Source organism: Lithobates pipiens, unplaced genomic scaffold (genome assembly GCF_037356315.1).
Source record: "Lithobates pipiens isolate NorthernLeopardFrog02 unplaced genomic scaffold, aLitPip1_a1.2 Scaffold_11, whole genome shotgun sequence".
In the NCBI taxonomy this organism is placed as follows: Eukaryota; Metazoa; Chordata; class Amphibia; order Anura; family Ranidae; genus Lithobates; species Lithobates pipiens.
In genome coordinates, this window is record NW_027507696.1 from 22,972,699 (window position 1) to 22,998,175 (window position 25,477).

Genomic DNA, 25,477 nt, shown 5'->3' on the forward strand with positions numbered 1-25,477 from the left:
GTCCGGGACCTTGTTCGTTCACTTTAGATTGGTGAGAAATGTGACAGACCCAACAAGTAGAGGGGCTTTTGGAGAGGACTAGGGGCAGGCCTCCTACCGACTGATTATGGGCCCTGGAATTTGAGGGAGCTACACACATTTAGGCTGATGTTGTGTTATATAATGCAAAAGGACATTATTACATTTAACAGTCAAGAAAGACATGATGATCTCTGCCAACTTGAAACTCGGTGAAGTATGTGAAAAGAAAGCTGGTTAATGATATTTGGATAGCCCTGGGTCTTCTTTAATACTGTTGCTGGATAGTCTGAGGTGGGGTGAAATCACTGCTTATTATGTATTCATTGTTAAGTAGGTCTTTCCTATTTTGTTGTTTCTGTCTGTCTGATCATCTCTTGGAGATGAGATTAATCTGGTGACCACTTTAACTTGTTACCAAATTATTATGGGACGTTATATTTTTGTTGATTAACTTACTATATAATTATTTTACTGTTTAATTAAGATCATTATTAGCTATGTTAAATATATTCCTGTTTTCAGTTTGTATTGTTAGGGTTGTTATATGATTAGGAGCGAAATGTCCTCCTGTGGAGTATAAAAAATGTGTCTGAGTTTCAATAAACAGTCATTCCTTTGGCTCTATCCCCACACATTGTCTGTGTACGATGTTTAGGGTAAAAGGGGCTGGCATTAGCTCTCGGTTTGGCGAAAGGAATTGACAATTGGCATTGACTTTGCTTTGCCTTATGGACTTGTCTTGTTAAGACTTCAAGGATAGATGTTGGAATGCTTCAATTTCAGAATAACTTCCAGTGTTTTTTTTATATCATTATATACCCTGTCTGAGAACTGTTGAAATTACACAAATAAATATATTAAGCTTCCCATGTGTCTTTTTACCGTCCAGTAATTCTGTTCAGCTAGTACTCAAAACCCCTGCTTTTTCCTTTTCCAACTTAAAGGGTAGCCCCATGACTCCATTTCAGTACTATCTGCAAGAGACGCTGTTCCCTTAGCGCAGGTTCACAGACTACCCTGCCCACTCTAGTCACCTGACTCTGAGGGATAGAGCAGAACACTCTATAAGGATGAAAACTTGAATGTTATAACATTTGGTTGCAGTCTGTGGGCTTAAAACATATAAATCTGCCTCTAAATATGTAGCATGTTTGCTGCCACTTAGCTAACCCATAGTACCCTAGGAATCCTTTGTCGTAAATTAAATGTTTTTAGATTAAATTATTTTTAAATATATGTAGTAACAATAACGCCAAACAAAGTAATTGTTTAGGAGCAAAGTAGGTTTACCGTGATAGGGTTAAATGTGTGTGTGTGTGTGTGTGTGTGTGTGTGTGGGGGGGGGGGGGGGATTGTTTAAAGTTGCAATTGTATAAATATAATTGCAATAAATATGCAGCAAGCAGCATAGTAAGTAGATAGTAAGCAATGCTTAACTTTTTCCAAAACATTTCATCGCCAAAAAGCAGACCCTAGATTACTGATGCCAAAAACTAAAAATGTGACAATTTACCATGAATACTCTTATCCAATTGCTTCCTAGTAGCAGTTGTGCCTTATTGTTTTACACTGTGTTCTGAAAATGTCTGTGTTTTGTGTTCTTTTATGAAATAGACTATGATATATACCGAGGGCAGAAGAACACATTCAAGAAAGCATCAGGTGTAGCCAGCTGTTCATAAAATGTAATTTTCCCCTTACAACAGCTTAATTACACACTTGTGCAGTTACAAGATTTAATTTATTTTGGATTACATTCAACAATGTAATAGTCTGACGATTACAAGTTTTTTTCCTATCTGCATGGTGCTGCAAATTGCATGCAGCAGGATGCAATTTTAAACTCTTACATATTTTTCTTTAGTAAATAAAAGCTGCTGATTTTTTGTGACAAGACTAATTTAATGAGCAGGATACAACCTAGAGGCATGTCGAGAACAACACCAGTAACCTCTTAAAATAATTTCTGCTCTGCTGACTATTGCTCTGTGTGTGTGTGTGTGTGTGTGTGTGTGTGTGTGTGTGTGTGTGTATATATATATATATATATATATATATATATATATATATATATATATATATATATATATATATATAAGCATGTTAAAGTTAAAGTAAAACCCATTTTCATCTGATGAAAGTACAAGTATGTTGTCAGGCTTGCAGTACATGGCCCCTTTATAGTAAGACTGCTTGTGGGGTGCAGAAGATAAATCCTTCCCCCCCAGAACTGGAGCTGTGTTGATTTGCTTGGAAAGCATTACATCCGGAACAAATACAGAACATATTGTATGCTCTCTGACATTTACTAATGCTCTTATCTTCATCCATTAGACAGCTAAATAAATGTAAAACTGGGAGCATATGGGCAATCTACTGTGTTGAAACCCTTGTGTATTGCCGTGAAAAGCTGATTATTTAACATTCACCAGTGTGGTTTGTGGCAGTTAACAGTCTGGCAATAGAAAGATGAATAAAGTATAATAAAAGAACTTAAATACTTTCCATTCCTGGAGAAGATGCTGCTTCAGTCCGAGCTTTAATTCTCCCCTTCGTCAGTGATCACATGATCACAAGTACCAAGGCCTTCAAATTTGTGACCTGCACTGAAGATGATATGGAGCAGTATTTTCTCTAGGAATGGTATGTATTTCAGCCAAAGCCAGAATAAGACCCAGTAAGAACCTAGGCAGGGTACCTGCTTAGTTGATTTGAATAGATGACACAAGACCAAATATGTTTATAAGCTGAACCAGTCAACAAAAAAAAAGTGGCAAGTGGTTTACCAGGGTTATGGCTGAAGCAATTGTCTTTTTCATGAAAGCGGTCCGAGCGGATAATTAGCCATTGGATCATTTTTAGAAGCAGCAGTCATCTCTCGCCACCCCCTCCCCCCCCCTTATGCCGCTCCTCAGTTTTCTCAGGCTTACCTCAAGCCCAGGAAATGATGTGATGTTTTGCGTGGCTAGCCATAGAAGTGACCAGAGATCAGATCACCTCTATGACCTTGGAGGAGGGGAGTGATGTCATGACGTCACTTCTGGTCTAGGGCGGAAGTTAACACTTTTTTTTTTAAAGCAACAGATCACATTTTTTTTTATCCTCTGCTTTTAAAGGTAAAGGAGAGCTTTGGGGTCTCCATAAAGAGAGATTATTTCTATTACAAGGGATGTTTACAATGAAGTGATCCCAAAAAAAATTTAAAGGGGCAGTGTAAAAATTTAAATAAAAAAAAAATTTTTTTGAGCACAAGCGAATGCGTATGTAAGTCGCACGCACATATGTAAATGGTGGTCGCACCACATATGCATGGTATTGCCACAAACATTAGAGTGAGATAATTAGATCTAAAAATAAAGCATCTCCTATGGAGATTTTAAAGTATTGTAATTTGTCGTTATTCCATAAGCTTGCACAATTTTAAAGTGTAACAGTGTATTTTTTCACAAAAAATTGTGTTTGAAAAACCTCTGCGCAAATACCATGTGACATAAAAAATTGCAACAATCTCCATTTTATTCTGTAGGGTCTCTACTAATATATATATATATATATATATATATATATATATATATATATATATATATATATATATATATATATATATATATATATATATATTTAATGTTTGGGGGTTCTACGTAATTTTCTAGCACCAGGTCAAATTTTTTTCTTGTTTAGCCTACTATTTAAAGTGGTTATGAAGCTCCTCCTTCCTTGCTGAGTGCTCACCATAGCAAGCCGCTTGGCTTGCTCCTGCGTCAGGCAGTTTGCATCTATTCGGGCACACAGCCTGGCTCGGCCCTGCCCCTTGTTCTCTGTTGACAGGTTTCAATTGACAGCAGCAGGGCCAATGGCTCCTGCCACCATCATCCAGGCCTGTGAGACATGAGAGATCAACAGCCGTATAAACATGAATTCACTTGCACAGCTCAGGTAGAATAAGGCTTTATTCATATTTATCCGTGTCCACGTTCATCTATTTTTCATAGCATTTTCAAAAATGCATTTTTGCAATTTGCAGCATGTTTTAATGTGTTTTCACCTGTCACGTGCAATGGTTTTACCAAGTGAGGATTTTTCCTGCAGTGACATAGTGAACTTTTGGAGGGAATGTGCTTCCTGGTTTGATGTGTCTTGTGTATAAGTGTATAGCTGATTTCACACCACTGTTTGCAGTTTCCACAGCAACTGGGGAAGCTTTCTCAGCATCTTCTGCATCTGCCTGTGTTTTTTAAGTAGCAATGGGAGGGGTCAGAGAGGTGAGGGAGGCTGCAGACCTCCACAAGTGTCTCACTGTCAAAGAAAGACTGCAGCCATCTTGCTAGATGTGGCTTAGCAAATGGCAGGTATCCAGGGGAGACACTTGTTGTTATGGGATGGCATGCTACCTGAACAACATGGAAGAGAAAGCTCATCGGGGGCCTAGCAAGGCCCCGTTAAAATTAAAATGAAGGAAGGTTGGCGTGTCCGGATGTGGGTGGCGGCGGACGTGTAGGAGAGGAGCTCCGGGCATCCTGAAAACAATCCTTAGCCATCCGTGCCTAAAACAAAAAAAATTGCCTAAATACCTGCCTATGGGTTTCTCCTACACCATCTGCTGCTCCCCATGCATATAGTGCGGCCGCCGCCATCTTCCTGCATCACAGCTGGCTTGAGGGAGCTGTTCCTGGCCTGGAGGAGAGGTAGGGGACCCCCTCATCATACGGCCTACCCATCTAGGTGCCTGGCAGAGCCTGATTATCCGCAGGGCCATTTTCCATTCATCTAGTGCGGCCTGGTGAAGGCTCCAGCCCTCCGCACTTTCCTACGTTGCCAGCCGGCGGAGGAGCACCGCGGCCAGCCTGATTTGGAACTGGGGGTGTGGGCATTGCTGTGCTCACACACCCCACCATACCTCCACCATCCTGCAAAAAAAGGCTTGATCAGCCGCTAGAGACTGCATGTGCGGGCTGACTGAGGAGACCTAGAGCCCAGCATCCCCATCACCCCCTGCCTTCATCCCAGCTTCCTGAGCCTCCTGCATAGTGCCCTTGGCTGACCCTTCTCACTAGCTTGTCACCATCTGCAAGATTCACGGGGGACTGCTGGCGACTAATACCCACCTCGCTGGGCTGTGATCTTCCAGGACTGGACACCTGTGGCCTACCTCTAGTATCCTCCTGGCCACTGCTCTGGGCCTGAGAATTGCCCTCTGTCGAGACCGAGATCCTGAGGCCAGTGCTGCATCGCTGGTGAGTACTCCTGTGGTGAACATATCATTGACTGACTAGCTGTCTGTGTGGCTGTGGGGGCCCCCCTATCCTGTTGCTGACTATTCCTCTGCTCCATACTATCAGCCCCTGGCCCCCAGATTCATGGGCCCTAAGTACCAGCCCAAAAACGCATCCGCACCAGGCCACCCGGCCCCTGCACCAGCTACACGGCCTGACCCTTCTCTCATAGGGAGGCTGCAAGTCCTGCTGACAGAATTAGCCATGGAGTCTGAAGCTTCTCCGAGTGCGGCTCTCTCTGCCCCACCATCCCAGGACAGCACTGCAGTGATCCTGGCTGCCATTGAACAAAGAAACTTCTATGCTGGTGAGAATAGATCACCTGGCTGAGGAATGTAATCTCATTAGAAATGACCTGGATAAGATCAGGGGTAGGCTGACTGAATCAGAAACCAGAATTTCTGCCACTGAAGATCTAACAGCTACCCACTCCAATACCATAGCGTACTTGCAACGCACAGTACAATCGCTTGTCGCTAAAGCTGATGACGCAGAAAACAGGGCGAGACACAACAATGTTTGAGTCCTGGGTCTTCCGGAGGGGGAGGAGGGTGACCGACCGGCAGAGTTTGCAGAAGAATTCTTCAAAAAACTGCTGGGCCTCGCGGATATCTCCTCGACCTATGTCGTTAAGCGTGTCCACTGTGTACCCACGGAACGCATTATTCCTGGTGCGAATCCCCAACCCTTTTTGGTTCGCTTCCTCAACTTTAGGATCCTTTCCGCAGCTCGCAAACATCCTTCGCTCCCCTATGGCAACTCATCAGTCCTATTGTTTCCGGATTTCTCAGCCGACCTACAGCGCAAGAGGAAGTCCTTCAATGATGTCTGTAAGCGCAAACGCGAAAAGGACATTAAATACAGCATGTTGTATCCCAGCCTTCTCCGGGTCCCGCATAACGGCTCGGTCAGGTTCTTCGACTCTCCGGCAGATCCAGGTGACTGGCTAGACAGCCTGAGGGGAGCACCAAATGCTGTCTTTCACTACAGGTTGTCCCCCGACAGTTTTCATAAAGATTCTATCTCCCTTTCGGATCCGGGTCCGGAGGGGTCGTTTGTCCAGTTATCAGTCTGTTATATAGCCCCTTGGGTCTTACCACCTAAAGTTGTTGCTAGTGGAACCCCTGGCCCCACGCCGGGCAATCAGAACCCTGCTAGGATTATTACGTTACTATGCCCGTAAGTCGATAGTACTCAGATGGAAGGCATCATCGGCACCCTCATTACATTTTTGGAAGAGGTTAGTGAATGTGGCTCTACCACTATACAAGGCTACCTACCTGTCACGCGGTTGTGCCAAAAAATTGCACAAAGTATGGGATATTTGGACGGACTCCCTGTCCACTAATGCAGACTCGATGGACAATTAGTATCGTTCTACTAAGTACCGCGATTGACCCAAGTGGCATCTCTGATCTCATAAACATCCCTGGGTTGCTCGGGGCAATAGTCATGGGGAGGGGGGGAATGCGAATATGTAACTATAATGTACACTATGTCTCATAAGTATCTAAGGTAAGCTTTGTAGGGTATATGTAGAATCGGAAGATTGATTTGGATATTCTACACAGGTGGTTGAGAGTACAGTGGTTTAGGTAGTTATGCATGTTATATGTAATGCCTTGCCCTTTTTTTTTCTCTTAGTTTGGTAGTTGTAGTGACCGAGCCTAGGTATGCCCAATAGGCGTTGTATTTTGTTCAGGGGTCAGTAGGAAGTACTGCAGAGTTAAGGGGCCAGTAGTATGTTACGAAAAGTGAGTCAGGAGTAGATAACACACAGTGCTGGAGTCAAAGGTGCACAGAATGCAGAGGTCTGGTAGTATGTACTGCAGAATTCAGAGGTCAGTCATGTGCAATGCACAATGCAGGGGTCAGTAGTAAATAACACACAGTTCACAGAATGCAAGGGTCAAGAGTAAGTAATGCAGAGTGCAGAGGTCGGTACTAAGCACATAATCCCCCCTCCCTCTCTAAGACTTCTCTCACTAGATCTCAGATGCAGCAGCATCAGATAGATTATGGAAAGACCACCTAGGTCTCTCCTCAACTGTATCAAGTCACACGTTGGAGTCAAGGAGGAGCCTAAGATTTTGGTCGGCTCTGCATTTACATTTTCGCTCTGATCCGAGAGATGGTGGGCTGCTCTGCCAGGTCACGATCTACTCATCGTATGCAACTTATTTGCATCCTTTAGAATCCTTATGTAAAATTAGACCTTTTTTACGATTTATAGCATATGACACAATTATAGAATAAAAAAATATAAATCAAGAAACGTATAAAAGAAAATGTCCAACTTATGTTTCTAGTGACAGTATTGTGTGCTTTTGTTTTAATCCTTTTGTAACTTGAATAGATTTGCTAGAGGTCATGATGAAAAATGTCCTGCATCATGGCAAAGAGACTTTTTATTGATGCTTAAAAGGTGGAAAAAGAAAACTGAGAAACATCATTTGTGAAACTATGCTAAAATTCACATTAAAATATTTTACATTTTGTATTGGGAACATAGATTATATTTCTTCTTTTAAGGTCAACCATAAAACATATAACTTGGTTATCTCACTGAACGTGTTGGAGATAAAGCTATCTCTTGTTGGAAATTTCTGTTATATTTTTGACTCATCAGGGAAAGTTTTGGTCTTTTGGTACTGTAAGGTTTGTTTGGTGCAAAAGGTGCATTTTCTTTTGAACATCGGTATCTAAGCCAATTACTGGGAAATTGAACTCTTAAAAAAAAATTTTGACTCTGAAATCTTCTTACATAAGCACTCATTCTTGATGCTAGCATGCCTGTTTGACAGGATTTGAAGATAAGTATTCATAAAAGCTTTCAGATATATCACTTTCCTAGTCAGCAGGATCATGTTTACTAATCACCAATTATTGCTTCAGCATTCTTAGGTTTACTGGAAGTCTTTTTCAGCTTCCGCATCACAGGTGGCAGTTCCTGCAGTGCTGTTGTTTCTAAGCTTTTGTCAAAGAGCAGAATACTTAAACCTGCCTTAAATCATAAATAGCAACTAATTGTAGCTCTTCAGAACTTTCTGGGATGTGAGAAGTAGGTTCAAACATAGCTATTTTTTTCCAATGTCAGTATCTTCTGTGCATAAAGGATGATCTTGAATAAATATGCACTAGCCTGCCTACTCTTTAACATCATGTTGCTTACTTTGCTACTGTGTAGCTTGTTGCTGTATTATGTTCTGATTCTATGGTAAAACACAAAATACTTCAGAGTTGGGAAAGGGTAATGTTATATTTTTCCCTTCTTGTTCCCTCCTTCTTATGCTTTTGAGAACCAGAAGGATGTTTGTATGTTGTAGAGATAATGGATTTTTACAAAGCACTTACTCTCTTTTACAGTCAAAGATGCAATATGCAGCCATAAAAAGACTTTACTTATAGAAGTCCATTTTTATCTTTGCATCTCAATGCCCTTTAAAACTACTAACAGCATCAATACCAATAGCAACCATCCATACTATACAATTCCATTTAAAGAGAAGATGTAAAGACGCTCACATATGATCAGAAAAAATGTACTTATTCCATCTTGGAATTTGTTCTTCAGCTTACCTCTGGACTCACAAATTTTTTAGGTAGTGCTCTCTCTTTGTGTGTAATTTTGCAAATTGTAATCCCTGAAAAATTTACAGGAAATTGTATATTCTGATTTTTGGGTCTGCTGCCCATACATGTGCCTTAAGGTTACATTCAGAAGGCAGAACAGCCACGGATAGTTTATCAGATAGCGCATAGTGCAGATTAAAAATTCGATAGCCAACACTAATGGCGCGTACACACGATCGGACTATCCAGTGGACAAACCGCCGGACATTGCAGCTGAGGTCCGCCAGACTTTCCGAACGAGCGGACCTGCCCACACACGACAGGACTTTCCCGGCGGACAACCCGCCAGACTTTTGAAATGAACGGACTTGCCCACACACATTTTGAACGTGACTTCAGGTAGACGGGACTAGCGAAGGAAGGGAATGGCGCCGCCTCCATCGGGGAGATTGACACCTCGCTAGCCCCGTCTCCTATGGATTTAAAGGGGAACCCCTATGCCGAAAAACGGCGTTGAGGTCCCCCCAAAGTCCATAGCAGACCCTTATCCGAGCACGCAGCTCGGCCGGTCAGGAAAGGGGCTGGGGACGAGCGAGCACCCCCCCTCCTGAGCTGAACCAGGCCACGTGCACTCAACATGAGGGGTGCTTTGGGGAAAGGGGGCCCCCCACCCCAAAGCACATTGTCCCCATTTTGATGAGGACAAGGGCCTCTTCCCGAAAAACCCTGGCCGTTGGTTGTCGGGGTCTGCAGGCGGGGGGCTTATTGGAATCTGGGAGCCCCCTTTAATAAGGGGGCCCCCAGATACCGGCCCCCCACCCTATGTGAATGAGTATGGGGTACGATGTACCCGTACCCATTCACCTGGTGAAAAAAGTGTAAATAAAAAAACAACACAAGTTTTTTAAATAATTTATTAGACAGCTCCGGTGGTCTTCTTCCGTCTTGGGGGAGTCTTCTCGCTATCTTCTGCTCTTTTGGTAGCTCTTTTACTAGCGGAGGAGTCCGGCTTTCTTCGTCGTCGCCGCCGCCGCCGTCCGGGGGTGTTCTTCCGACTTCGGGGTCTTGTCCCGCTCTTCGGGGGTCTTGTCCCGCTTTGGGGGGACCCTCATGCCGTTGTTTCGGCATAGGGGTTCCCCTTTAAATCCATACCAGGTGACGGGGCTAGTGAGGTGTCAATCTCGCCGATGGAGGCGGCGACATTCACTTCCTTCGCTAGTCCCGTCTACCTGGAGCCATGTTCAAAATTAACTGACTTTTCTCCATGTGGGCAAGTCCGTTCATTTCAAAAGTCCGGCGGACTAGCACACAGACGGGCGGATTGTCCGCCGGACGGCCGAGTCCAGCGGACAATTTTGAGTCAAAACTTGTTTCTAAGTCCGCCGGACTTTTGGAAAGAAAAAGTCTACCGGAGCCCACACACGGGCGGATTGTCCGTCGGACTCTGGTCCGCCGGACCAAGTCCACATGATAGTCTGAACAGACGAAAAGGCTGTAATTAACCACTCCACACCCAAGGACGTCATATGACGTCCTGGACTTTGAGTGGGGATAACTGAATGATGCCTGCAGCTGCAGGCATCATTCAGATATCATCTTTTTCTGCCGATGATTCCCTGTACCATAAGAACCATCATAGTGGCAGTTCAGCTACTTGATCGTTCTTACAGGCGGCGGGAGGAGATTGCCCCCCACTGGTGCTTTTACCGGCTCACCCGTGCGATAGGTGAGCTGGAGAAGGAATATGCCGGCACCAGAAGTTGAGCATAGAGATTTCCGGTGACTAGATGATCCATAGTCATCTCTATGACCTTCGGAGGGCGGGAGCGACGTTATGAAGTCACGTCCGGGCTGGCGTAAGGAAACCTTGCTGGGGACTCTGCTGGAAAGGCTGAGATTGTTTATTTTGCTTGGTCTTTCCACCCTACAGGAAAGATGTGGGGTCTTATTTCTCCATAAAGAGGACCTGTCACGCACTATTCATATTACAAGGGATGTTTAAAAGTGATCAAAATTGTTTTTAAAGAGAAAGTGTAAAAATAAATGTAAAATAAACAATAAAAAAATGTAAAGCCCCCCCATCCCCACACAGAAGCAAACGCATACATAAGTCGCACCCACATATGTAAACAGCGTTTCAAATCACACATGTGAGGTATTGCCGCGAGCATTAGAGCAAGAGCAAAAATTCTAGCCCAAGACCTCCTCCTCTGTAACTCTAAACTGGTAACCTGTAAAAATTTTTATAGCGTCACCTATGGAGATTTTTAAGTACCAAGTTTTGACGCCATTCCACAAGTGTGCACAATTTTAAAGCGTGACATGTTAGGTATCTATTTACTTGGCATAGCATCATCTTTAACATTATATATATTTTTTTTATATATTCACGAAACTGTTTTCTTTAAAAAAAAAAAAAATTTTGAAAATATTGCTGCGCAAATACCGTATGACGCAAAATGTTGCAACAACCGCCATTTTATTGCCTAGGGTCTCTGCTAAAAAAACATATATAATGTTTGGAGGTTCTGAGTAATTTTCTAGCAAAAATATATTGATTTTTACATGTAGGAGAGTGTCAGAATTGGCCCGGTATGGAAGTTGGTAAAGCAAAAGGTGGTTCAACAAAATACTGGCACAAGGGGGGTGATCCTTTTTCCAACTCTGTGATTTTGTTTGAATATTTTTTTTTTCGGACATGTCGGTGTTATATTTTTCACTTGGATGTTATAAGATTCACTGAGTAAGTACAGCTAGATAACACAAAAACTGTGTCTGTCTTAATTTCAGGCTGCAAAGCAACAAAAAGGGGGGGCGGGATTCTTTTCTATATCCACTGTATACTAGGGCCAATTTAGAGAGGAGCCAATTAACCTACTAGAATGTATTTGCAGTGTGGTAGCAAACCCACAGAAGCACAGAAAGACCATGCAATCACCATGCAGGTAGTGTCATGGTTAGAAGCCCCAAAATCTGCATGTTTTTCAAGCTATGTATAAGATTTTCGTTATTTTGAAGCTTATTTCAAAATGTATCATCATATATACTACATTTTGTTTACTAGAATATTTTTAGCCATTCTTGCAATGAAAGGTCAAATTAACTGTATATTTGAATATGTTGCCAATTTAAAGGAGAAGTGGGATCCACCCAGCAACCTAGATCAACCCCTCCCACCCCCTCCAGAGCCCAGTGTTCCATTGAGTGCTGGGGGGGGGGGGAGACCAGAGCAGAGAGTCCCAGATTTCTGTTCAGAGCAGAGGAGAGAACTGAACAATCAGTGGCGTTTGATCGCTCAGTTCTCAGTACTGCAGACCCAGCAGGGGATGGATACAGCATCGGATCAAAGCTGCATCCACCTAGGTGATTATAATTTTTTTTTTTAAGTCCAAAATTCTCTTTTAACAAACAATTGGCCTAAGTAAGCCCACTTCTGTTTAGATGGTAAGCCTAAATAGCTTGGTACCTGTATCTAGCAAGCGGTCCAAACAGACTGGGGCCATATTAGGATCTTTCCTGGAGCAGATATGTGGTCAATCAAAAGAGGCCAAGTGGAAAATAGGACTACAGGTATACAAATGTGATCCCTAGAACAGCCTTTTTCAACCAGGGTGCCTAAGCACCCTGTGATGTCTCCAGGTTCCTTTAGGGGTGCATTGGCAAAATGACAAAAAATTGGCTAAATCTTTGTATACAATCCAGGGGTGAATCAAGCCTGCCTTTTAGTTACACAAAGCTACAGGTTATCATTGTGTACCATTAAAGCCTTCTGGCCAACAACTAATGATGTCATTTGTTGATAAGTAGAGCATCAGACAACTGCACAGTGTCCTTATTTGTCCCTCTCAGTCAGTACTGAGGTTACATTAGCTAAGTGAGGGGGAGAAACTGAGGGAGAAGAGAAACATTGGAATACTAGTCAGTACCAGTGTGCAAAGGTGTGTTTGCTTTAGCAGAGTAAATCACCTCTAAAGCTGGATGTCCCGTGTGGGGATGTTGCTGCATTATTTAAAACTATTTGTTTAGTTTTTTACATTTTACAATGGGGTGCCTCAAGGTTGTGCATACTTTTTAAGCAATAGAGAAGAAATCTTGTATGGTACAAAAAAATACTTTTAACGGCCCAGCATGAGACACAACCATATATTAAAATTATATTTTATACTTCATTATATATATTACAATACGCCTCCTGAAGACGTGATACGAAACGTACGTTGAGGCGTGCCTGGTTACGCAATCCTACCTCACTTCTGGTCCCTTTGGTTGTCGGCGGTCAGAGGTGGAACGCATACCCAGGAACTACCACACACAGAGTGGATACTCCATCGCAATTACGTGCTCACTAGCTTGGGCATAGGCACTACAGACTGTAAGCAGCCATTTGGCTTTTTGTTTTTATTATATTTTTTATTAAAAATGGGATTACACTATTTCAATTTTTGCATCTTTCTTGCATAACACTCCGGCTGTTATCACTGGTGGAGAGGAGGTGGCCATTCCCCACATGGTTCATTTTGGTTATGATAGCAAGCAATTTCTTGCACAAGGCTCATTTGACCTTTTTTCTAACCATTAAAGTCAACGCCTTCTGGTAAGGAGACATCCATTTTTAGAGCACATTTGGATGTCCAGTACAGCTGGTGGAGGTGGTTCATTTGCACAGTGGAAGCAATTCTTTTGCATACGTTTATCTACACTTCGGATTGGAATTGGCACAGAGAATATTTTTTTCCAGGATCACACAAAGTTCATACATAGGACTTTATAAATCTTTATGATTGGAGTTTTAATTATTGCTAATAGCACCATTGTATGTTTGATTTTTTGAGACATTTGGGTGATTTCAGTTTATTTTTAAATTGGGCAACCAAGTTGACAGTTGTGAATAATTATAGTCACCATTGTTATTTATCACTGAGTAGTGGTAATACATATCCATTCCAGCGCCCCTCACCATACTTATCACATTACAAATACATAACATGTAAAAAAGCTGCTGATAATCACGTGGCGTTTATCCACTAGATTAAAAATCTCTCCACCCTTTCATAACATAGAGTTTAATTGTCTATGTTAAGATGACTATAACGCATGTCACTGTTCTCAAGATGTACTTGTCACGTCTCGTGGTTGGTCAACACGTTTAGTTTGTGTAGTAGCTTCTTTAGGGCCATATAACTTAAGAGGGCATGACACAAATGAGATCAAAAAAATAAACATTAGAGATTCAATATATATTCTAGTACAGACATCGTAATATCTATTAGTTACACATAACTATGGCGGTGCTCAGTGTGGTGGTGCACGGGGGACCCAGATGTAATCAACCCAAAGGAAGGACAGGCGCAAAAAAGGGGTAAAATGAATAACCAATATTTATCCCTACCAAGAATTCATATGATTCAGTATATCACATGGGTAAGGGGAGTTAGACTAAGGCCGCGTACACACGCGGGGACTGTTCGCTCAACTTTGTCCGCTGAACAGTGTTTCGGCAGACAGTCCGCTCGTGTGTGGGCTTTCAGCGGACAGTTTCAGCGGACAGTCTGACGAACAAAGTTTTTCGGAAATTCCGAAAAACTGTCCGCTGAAACTTGGTTTGAGCGAACAGTCCGCCCGTGTGTAGGCTTGTTCGTCAAACTAAGTCTCGCGCATGCTCAGAAAGAATTTACACGCCGAAGGTTGCATTGCAGTGTATAGGACGTCGTTTTCTAGTCCCGTCGTACGTGCCGTTCACGTCATCGCGCACGGTTTCAGCGGACTGTTCGTTCGTCGTGTGTGGGCAAGTCCGTCCATGCTAATTTTGAGCGGACTGTCCGCTGAAACTGTTTGAGGGACAAAGTTGAGCGAACAGTCCCCGCGTGTGTACGCGGCCTTACAAAATACTTACAACTCTTGTGTCCCTGGAGATCTTAAACCTTATAATGACATTCATTTCCAGCCAAAACTATGCAGTTTCATATGAACAAGAAGCACACAAGATGTTGGTCTTAACGTGCAGGTATCCAATGGGTTCCTATAATGTTACAAATGGTAGTTCAGTATGTGCCTTCATCCCTACTCCATATAATAAAATGGCTCAAACAATGACCTTACCCATTTATATTAAATTGCACAAATAGCCAGAAATAGGGAGGTCACAGGTAGGCAAGGAAGTATAACCTAGGTCTGTATAGGGTCTAAAACAAAACCCTGGCACGTACTATATACAACCATGTAAGCCACATTACCATGCAAACATGAATGTAAAACTATGAATACAGGATAGAGTGAAGGCAGCTGAACCTCACCCCCTAAGATCATATACAGTGCCTTGCGAAAGTATTCAGCCCCCTTGAACTTTTCAACCTTTTGCCACATTTCAGGCTTCAAACATAAAGATATACAATTTTTATTTTTTGTGAAGAATCACCAACAAGTGGGACACAATTGTGAAGTGGAACGAAATCTATTGGATTTTTGAAACTTTTCATTTTTTTATTAGTTAAAAAAAAAAAAAAGTGGGGCGTGCAAAATTATTCGGCCCCCTTTCGTTAATACTTTGTAGAGCCACCTTTTGCTGCGATTACAGCTGCAAGTCGCTTGGGGTATGTCTCTATCAGTTTTGCACATCGAGAGACTGAAATTCTTGCCCATTCTTCCTTGCAAAACAGCTGGAGCTCAGTGAGGTTGGATGGAGAGCGTTTGTGAACAGCAGTTTTCAGCTCTTTCCACAGATTCTCGATTGGATTCAGGTCTGGACTTTGACTTGGCCATTCTAACACCTGGATATGTTTATTTGTGAACCATTCCTTTGTAGATTTTGCTGTATGTTTGGGATCATTGTCTTGTTGGAAGATAAATCTTCGTCCCACTTTCAGGTCTTTTGCAGACTCCAACAGGTTTTCATCCAGAATGGTCTAGTATTTGGCTGCATCCATCTTCCCCTCAATTGTAACCATCTTCCCTGTCCCTGCTGAAGAAAAGCAGGCCCAAACCATGATGCTGCCACCACCATGTTTGACAGTGGTTATGGTGTGTTGAGGGTGATGAGCTGTGTTGCTTTTACACCAAACATATAGTTTTGCATTGTGGGCAAAAAGTTTTGATTTTGGTTTCATCTGACCAGAGCACCTTCTTCCACATGTTTGGTGTGTCTCCCAGGTGGCTTGTGGCAAACTTTAGACGAGACTTTTTATGGATATCTTTGAGAAATGGCTTTCTTCTTGCCACTCTTCCATAAAGGCTTGTGTAGTGTACGACTGATTGTTGTCCTATGGACAGACTCTCCCACCTCAGCTGTAGTTCTCTGCAGTTCATCCAGAGTGATCATGGGCCTCTTGGCTGCATCTCTGATCAGTCTTCTTGTCTGAGCTGAAAGTTTAGAGGGATGGCCAGGTCTTGGTAGATTTGCAGTGGTCTGATACTCCTTCCATTTCAAAATGATCACTTGCACAGTGCTCCTTGGATGTTTAAAGCTTGGGAAATCTTTTTGTATCCAAATCCGGCTTTAAACTTCTCCACAACAGTATTACGGACCTGCCTGGTGTGTTCCTTGGTCTTCATGATGCTCTCTGCACTTTCAACAGAACCCTGAGACTATCACAGAGCAGGTGCATTTATACAGAGACTTGATTACACACAGGTGGATTCTATTTATCACCATCAGTCATTTAGGACAACATTGGATCATTCAGAGATCCTCGCTGAACTTCTGGAGTGAGTTTGCTTCACTGAAAGTAAAGGGGCCGAATAATTTTGCACGCACCACTTTTCAGTTTTTTATTTGCTAAAAAAGTTTAAAATATCTAATAGACTTCGATCCACTTCACAATTGTGTCCCACTTGTTGGTGATTCTTCACAAAAAATTAAAATTTTATATCTTTGTTTGAAGCCTGAAATGTGGCAAAAGGTTGAAAAGTTCAAGGGGGGCCGAATACTTTCGCAAGGCACTGTAAATTGACCAAAACCATGGAGCCAAGGTTCCCTGAATAATACAGTCACATGATTACATGTGTACACCAGTACAGTAGTAGTGCTTACCATCTGAAGAATATACAGCCACCACATTAAAGTGTAAGTTCACCTTTACAGAAAATCTGTAAGGTGAACTTACATTAAATCCCTCCCCTCCCGATCCAGCTGACCCGGAGTCCGGTGATCACCTGCTCTGACCTATCGGATCGCCGCTTTACCGGTCCAAGGATTTGATATCCCAGCAGCTTTCTCTCTTCTTCTCTAGCGCTGGCAGGACAGGCTACATGGGTTCTAAATTGGGTTGTACCACCCATGTGATGGCACCGACCAATTAGAATTCTTCCTATACATAGCTTTACAAGGTAAGTTTAGTAGATTAAACATCAGGGGATTTATCTTCCCCGGACCGATAAAGCAGCTATCCAATATGTCAGAGCAGGTGATCGCCGGACTCCAGGTCAGTGGGACTGGGGGGTGGGGAGGAGGTCCAGTGTAAGTTCACCTTACAAATTTTTCTGTAAAGGTGAACTTACCCTTTAAAGTCCTTTTTTGTGCTGTACAAGATTTCTTGTCGGTTCTCTTTTTGTTCTTATTTTGGATGTGGTAAACTGAAAGCTTGACTTTTCCGCATACTTTTAAAGGGTGCTTTGACTGAAAAAAAGATGGGGGGGGGGGGGGGTACTATAATCTAATGCCACAGAGCCACATTTGTATGTATATACATATTTACTTTTTTATAGTAAAAATAATAATTTTAGACTTTGTAATGTCATGATTTCTTTCAATACTGTCCCTAGGATCTACATAAGAGTACTGTAAAGGATATGGTTACAACAGGTGTTGCTATTGTGTTTACCTTAACCACTTAAGCCCCGGACCATTTGGCTGCCAAAAGATCAGAACGTTTTTTGCGATTCGGCACTGCGTCGCTTTAACTGACAATTGCGCAGTCGTGCCATATGGCTTCCAAATAAAATTGACGTCCCTTTTCTCCCACAAATAGAGCTTTCTTTTGGTGGTATTTGACCACCTCTGCGGTTTTTATTTTTTGTGCTATAAACAAAAAAATAGCGACAACTTTGAAAAAAACACATTATTTTTTACTTTTTGCTATAATAAATATCCCCCAAAAATATATAAAAAAATATATTTTTTCCTCAGTTTAGGCTAATGCGTACGTATTCTGCATATTTTTGGAATTGCAATAAGCGTTTGATTGGTTTGCAAATAGGGGATAGTTTTATGGCATTTTTATAAAAAAAAATTTTTTAACTAGTAATGGCGGCGATCAGCATTTTTTATTGTGACTGCGACATTATGGCGGACAGATCGGACACTTTTGGCACTATTTTGGGACCATTCACATGTATACAATGATCTGTGCAATTAAAAATGCATTGATTACGGTGTAAATGTGACTGGCATTGAAGGAGTTAACCACTAGGGGGCACTGTAGGAGTTAAGTGTGTCTTAGGGAGTGATTGTAACTGGGGGGGAGGGGCTAAATGTGACACGAGACTGATCACAGCTCCCGATTACAAGGAGCGGTGATCAGTGTCCTGTCACTATGCAGAACGGGAAATGCATGTTTACATCAGCATTGCCCCGTTCTTCCTCTCCGTGAGACAATCACGGGTATTCTCGCGGACATAGAGTCCGCAGGACCCGCGATCACACTCACGGTAGTCGCGGCGGGCATGCGCACCTGCAAACCGCTTCTTAAGGGGCAACGTACATGTATGTTAATCAGAACATGTTTCAAATCTGTCGGACGGACTCAATTCCTATCGGGAAAACCCTTTGTCTGTATGTTGGTCCGACGTCCTATTGAACTTCCTTTTTTAGTCCCGTCTTACGTCATCATGTTAAAAACAAACGGACTTTTGAACGGACTTAGTCCGTTCATGTATGGCCAAGTCCAAAAGTTCAAAAGTCCGTCAGAACTCCGCTGAAAAGTCAGTCGGGAAGACCGTTGGACCTAGTCTGCCGGAAAGTCCGGTCGTGTGTACGTGGCATAACAGATCAGGTGTCATATCAAGTAGTCTAACTGCCACAGTCCAGATTTTGATTGGTTGTTATTGATTATTAGACCTCTGACCCATATGTCATTGGGTTGACATAAAGGACTGAAATCTGAGTAAGCAGAAAAGAAAACAACATAGAATGGTTAGAACTGAAAGTAAGATAAAAGATAAAACAGCCAGTGCAGGGTAAGAACAAATTCTGCAGTTAGGTCAAATTTGGTCAGCGGTAAATACACCGCCCCTACAGCGCTCCAAAGATGCCACTTGCAGGACTTTTTTGACCGTCCTGCAAGCACACCGCTCCAGTGTGAAAGCCCTCAGGGCTTTCACATTGGAGTGCACTGAGCGGCTCTTTCAGGGCGCATTGCAGGCGCTATTTTTAGCACTTTAGCGCCTGCAAAGCGCCTCAGTGTGAAAGGCACCTAAATATCTGTTTCTGCTGTTTTAACCCTTGGGGTGAATATGACCCCAGCTCTTGCTGAAAAAATCTTTTTTTCATGTCAAGTGCAGTGGCATTACTTTTAATAAACTGATATTTCACATCACTGACAGTGGCAATATCTGTCCTTGGGCTATGTCAGCATGCCAGCTGCAGCTCATCAGATCATCCCCTGGATGCTTAATCTGGACACTGTAGTGCCTGATCCTACTTAGGTGCATTCTAAGCAAGTTGCCAGTACAAGTGAAGTGTAATTATAGACTGCTGGTTTAGTGCACACAGTGCCAGAGACATGAGCAGGGTGGTGTGGGCAGCATTTGGAGGCAGGCTACTTATCAACCTAATGCCGCTCTGCTTATGTGCATTTTCCATAGAGATTGTTTATAATCCAACTTGCATTGGTCTGATTTCATAATTTTGGTTGTTTTGGCTGCGCCTTAAGCAAACTAAACCCTCCTATACTTTAGAGCCAAGAAAGCTGCCATCTTAGCCTCTGTTTGATCTGCAGTTATCATGGTCCCGCACATGTGATCAGTTATGTCACCAGCCATTTGGTGACCTGACAGTTCGATTGAGACCACTAGCAACTGTGACCATTATCATTCATGGCATGTTTCGTATTTAACTGTTTTGGTCAGAAGTTAAATTGATGGTTTAAGTTCCATTTAAAGGACAAGCATTTAAAATAAGCACTCTTTATATATTATCAGGGCCATCTTTAGCACAGGGCAAATACGGCAGCTGCCCAGGGCCCAATCATTGTTGGGAGGCCCAAAACAGCTGCCAATTGAGCCCACGCTGCTGCCCGTTGGAGTTCCGCCACTTGTTGGCCGCTCACTACTGTCAGTTGTAAATACAAGTGACAACACTTCTCTATCGGTAGCTGTGCAGATTTCTCTGCTCTACACATCAATCTTTGTATGAGAGCTGAGGAGTGAGAGCCGAGGAGGGGACATGAAATGTACACAGGTAGAAGCTCCTCATGAAGCCAGCAGCCTGCATGGATGTTCTGTGAGTTTACCTGCTCTCTGTGAGGTTTCCTAAATACTGGGAGAGGATTTGGGGGGGGGGGGGCTCTACACTGGAAGGGGGGATGGGGGGTGAGCTCTGAACTGGAATCTAGGGGGAGAGTTTTGTACTTAGGGGGATGGAGAACTTGTACACAGCCTTCAACCCTGCACTCCATACAAAGTTTACCCCTCAACCCTGCACTTTGCACATAGCGCACCCCTCAACCCCACATTCCATACATAGCGCACCCCTCAACCCCGCGTTCCATATGTAGTGCACCCCCAAACCCTGCATTCCATACAAAGTTTACCACTCAACCCTGCACTTTGCATGTAGCACACCCTTCAACCCTGCATTCCTTACATAACACACCCCTCAACCCTGCATTCCTTACATAGGGTACCCCGCAACCCTGCATTCCATACGTAGGGCACCCCTCAACCCTGCATTTTGCACATCACGCACCCTTCAACCCCTGAATTCCTTAGGCAGCACACCCCTCAACCCTGAATTCCATACGCAACACACCTCTTAACCCTGCACTATGCAGGTAGCGCACCCCTCAACCCTACACTCTTTAAATAACACACCCTTCAGCCCTACACACTGTAAATAATGCACCCCTCAACCCTGCACTCTTTATGTAGCTCACCCTTCAACCCTGCACTCTGTACATAGCTCACTCCTAAATCCTGAACTCTGTACCTAGCTCACCCCTCAACCCTGCAGTCTGCACACACCTCGCCCCTCAACCCTGCAGTCTGCACACACCTCGCCCCTCAACCCTGCAGTCTGCACATACCTCGCCCCTCAACCAAGCACTCTGTATGCAGTTCACCCCTCAACTGTGCACTCTCTACATAGCTCTACCCAGCACCCTGTACGAAGCTCACTCCTCAACCATGCACTCTGTACATAGCGCACTCTTCAACCCTGTACTCTGTGTAGTGCACTCCAGAACCCTGCAGTCTGTATATAGTGCACTCCTGAAATCCTGGTTTATAGCAGTGCCTCATTGTTAGTGCAGTTTAGCCACATTCACAATTTGATGCAGAGGTAATGATGTGCAGTAACCTCTAGCAACCAATTAGTGAACAGTAAAGATCTGCAGTAAGCTCTAGCAACCAATTAGTGAACAGTAAAGATATTCTCTAATTTTTAGCAAACAATCAGTGAGCAATTATGATGTGCAGTAACCTCTAGCAACCAATCAGTTAGCAGTAATGATGTGCAGTAACCTCTAACAGCCAATCAGTGAATGGCAATGATGTGCAGTAACCTCTAGCAACCGATCAGTGACCAGTGAGGATGTGCAGCAACCAGTCAGCAAGCAGAAATAATGTGCTTTAGCTTCTAGCAACCAGTCAGTGGGTGGCAATGATATGCTGCAAGCTCTGGCAACCAATTAAAATTGTTGCCTGATCTGGTAAACTGATTTTGAGTCTAGCTGCTATTTAATGTATATCTCAAAATGTGGGTAAGAAAATGTTTGCCCAGGGTCCAATCAATATTAAAGCCGGCCCTGTATATTATACTTTTTTTTCCAAATGCAACATTTATGTAATTTGTGCATGTCTACATATTTGTGCTAAAATGCTATACCTCTAATTAAAAGGATTTCACATACAGTTGTGCTCATAAGTTTACATACCCTGTCAGAATTTGATTTCTTGGCCATTTTTCAGAAAATATGAATGATAACACAAAAACATTGGCTGAAGCCATTTATTACGTGTTTGGTTGAAGCCATTTATTATCAATCAACTGTGTTTACTCTTTTTCAAATGATAATGGCAACAGAATCTACCCAAATGACCCTGATCAAAAGTTTAGAGCTGTTTTAAAATGGCACCTGCAAAGTGCTTGTTTGCCAAACTATAAGCTGTCATTAAATGTCAGTTTTTAACAGATTAACATTAGCTGATGAAAGTTGATCTATGACTATAAGATACCGTGACTGTGTATTTCAGTACATCACTTATGTTTAAATAAATGTTTCAAAGAGCCCAAGGGTGTTTGTGTGTTTACATCGATTATAAGATTATATCAGCACAGGATAAAGAATATGATCACAACTGAAATAGCCATGTAATCGTTGAGATTATTTTACAAGCAAATCAACACTAACAAACTCTAGGAATTAAAACTATTGTAATACCTTCAATTGAGCATGGAAGTGAAACCCCTTATTTATGTAAATGTGTAATCTAAGCTCTGGAGTGGTGTAATCTATTTATAATCTCTGTGATTACTTCATTCTTACAAAACATGTTTGAATTATATACCTATAAATCATAATTGTTGGTATTTAAATTACCTGTGTGGGCTGTTGTCGTATAGAGAAGTTCATTTTCAGAAGTGCACAAGTTTTCTATCAGCTTGCAGCTTATTTAATCTGCAGTGTGAATACTGCAGTAACTCATAGTAACCAATTAGAATCCTGTGTTGTTCTGATTTCTCTGTACTAATACATGAAGACGTGATTTTAGCTGTTGGTGTGTGCCATTGCTCTTTGCTTTTTTAAAGGAATTTTGTACTGGGAAAAACATGGTATTCTGAAAATGCTTGTTGCCTTGTCATCAAACTAATCTATTCTAATCTAATCTATTGCCTCCTGGACTTTATGGGTGGGGTTGGTTTACTAAAACTGGAGAGTGCAAAATCTCATGCAGCTCTGCATACAAACCAATTAGAGTCCAGGTTTTTTTGTCAAAGCTTAATTGAACAAGCTGAAGTTAGAAGCTGATTGGCTACTATGCAAAGCTGCACCAGATTTTGCACTCTCGAGTTTTAGCATTTTAGGAAGGTCAACAGTGAGAGCCTACATGTTTGTACCAGCACTGTGTTTCTTATAAATGCAAGAATTTGATTATAATATCAATTGTCATCCACGTAGTGGGCAATTATCAGAAGATTATGTCTAATCTGCTACAATCATTTTCCTGTTTGTAGGTAAAGACTAATCAACTGTCTGTCTATATCTTTGAGGTTCCAAGTAATTGATTTCTTTATATTTGTTTGCCCTTTACATCTTGCAATTAATACTGTCTTTTTATTTTTTTTATTCTAGGGACCGATTGCAATGAGAATGGCTAAATTAGCAATCAACCAAGGCATTGAAGTAAGTTAATTTAATTGCATTATTGTTTCATGTAGTGTAGGAACCACTGACTGTGTGGAATATTTATTAAGGTGCCCATTTCTGACCTAATCTTTACAAGCAGGGACTTTGATTCAAGCATCAGGAGAGGATCCTTGTACATATTCCCTAGAGGGAAATTGCATTGAGTATTTCTGACCTTGCAAGGTTGTGCTGAAACATTTATTTGACTTTCCTTTTGCTATGGAAAAAAGGGAAGGAGATACACGTGCTCTATTCACATTTCAGGCAAATTAGAGAGAAATTCACAACAGGGTTCAGACCCATGGTAGTGCTACTAAGGACAGCCTTAAATTGTACCACCTGTCCTGTCTAATGAAACATCTATGGCCAGGCTTAAGCCAGGCATAGACAGATCAAAATTCGGGCGGAACTTTTTGAATTTCAATCCATCTATGGGCAGCCTGGTTGTACTGAAGTCAATCGATAGATCAACTTCAGTACAATCAGCCTATCAGGGTTTTCTTTTGCATGGTCACTGCCACCAGCTATAGCAGCCAGCAGTGATCTTTATATTCTGCCGGTGGGGAAGAATTAGAAAAAAAGGAGCCCACACTGATACCACAGTTTCAAGATAAATAAACGTGGCAAAAGATAAGGAAGTCACTTTATTAAAATCAATTAAATGATATATGCAGCAACATATACTGTATATGGCATGGCTTAGGCTGCTTTCACACTGGGGCGGGAGCGGCGTCGGCGGTAAAGCACCGCTATTTTTAGCGGCACTTTACCGTAGTTTTAGCGGCGGTCTGCGGGCGCTAGCGGGGTGGTTTTAACCCCCGCTAGCGGCCGAAAAAGGGTTAAACCCGCCCGCAAAGCGCCGCTGCAGTGGCGCTTTGCCGGCGGTATTGCCGCGGTGTCCCATTGATTTCAATGGGTAGGAGCGGTTTAGGAGCGGTGAATACACCGCTCCTTCACCGCTCCAAAGATGCGGCTAGCAGGACTTTTTTCACCGTCCTGCCAGCGCATCGCTCCAGTGTGAAAGCCCTCCGGCTTTCACACTGGAGTTAAAGGGGCCGGTTTTTTTCAGGCGCTACACAGGCGCTATTTTTAGCGCTGTAACGCCCGAATACCGCCCCAGTGTGAAAGGGGCCTTACATCTCACTATGTGCTCTGTGAATCCTCTCGCATGACTGCAGCTTTGGAGGAACTCAGCTCCCAGTCCTGGTGGTTAGGAAAAAACACTGTGCAATGGTGTCCCTGAAAGAGGAAAACTGAGGCAGAATTCCAACAGTTGCCGAGTAACCGGAAGGGATGTTGCCCGGTCAATGGAACAAGAAAAACAGCCATAGAGGACTCTACAATGATGGAAGTTTCATCAGATGCTCATGAGGGGAAGGAGATAACTTGGCTAGTTATCATGACAATGCATTTTGGGGCATGGCCCCTTCTTTTCTGTCATGTCCGAAATGCGTTTGACAGCCAGCTACATATCCTTCCCCCCTGTAAGCATTCGACAGATCTTCAATCATTGCGAGTCCTCTGTGGTTGTTTTTCTTGCTTCCGGGCAACATAATTTCTAGTGACCCAACAGCTGCCAAATTTGGTACGCTCCTTTTTAGCCCATTCTTTGTCCTTTAAACATCCAGGTCAGATGTATTTTTGGAGCAGCCAGCAGAATACCCTCCCTTTTCAGCTTTTTTGCTCTTCCAATGACTTTGTAGTTTATTATTATTGCTAAATTGCTAAGCGCTGGATTTTTCTTGGATTGTTTGCCAGTGGGGAAGGCTCCCTACGCTTCCTGCTGAACACAGTAGCACTTCGGAAGGGATTCCCCTTTCAATGCTGACTGTGTTGGTGAGGGAACTGAGCAATTTTCTTTCCTTTGACCCGTGTTAGAAGAAAATAAAATTGTATAATGTATGGCCTGCCATAGTCATATATTACAGTCTTGTTTTTATAACTACAGATATTCAAAAACACACTGTAAAATTTACAAATGTTATGCTAATGATATATTAATAAGTTCATATTTTAAAAAGCACAAAGTTTTAACAGGTACTAATAGATGTA

General features: G+C 42.6%; 1 protein-coding gene across 1 annotated transcript in view; it reads left to right on the forward strand.

The window, feature by feature from the left end:
- The window catches only part of AUH (AU RNA binding methylglutaconyl-CoA hydratase), a 320,284-nt gene that overhangs the window by 290,297 nt on the left and 4,510 nt on the right, over positions 1–25,477 (forward strand). Inside the window, exon 8 of the mRNA XM_077469844.1 lies at positions 23,372–23,422. Within this exon, the coding sequence (XP_077325970.1) occupies positions 23,372–23,422 (51 nt within the window). The remainder of the gene's footprint in view (positions 1–23,371; positions 23,423–25,477) is intronic.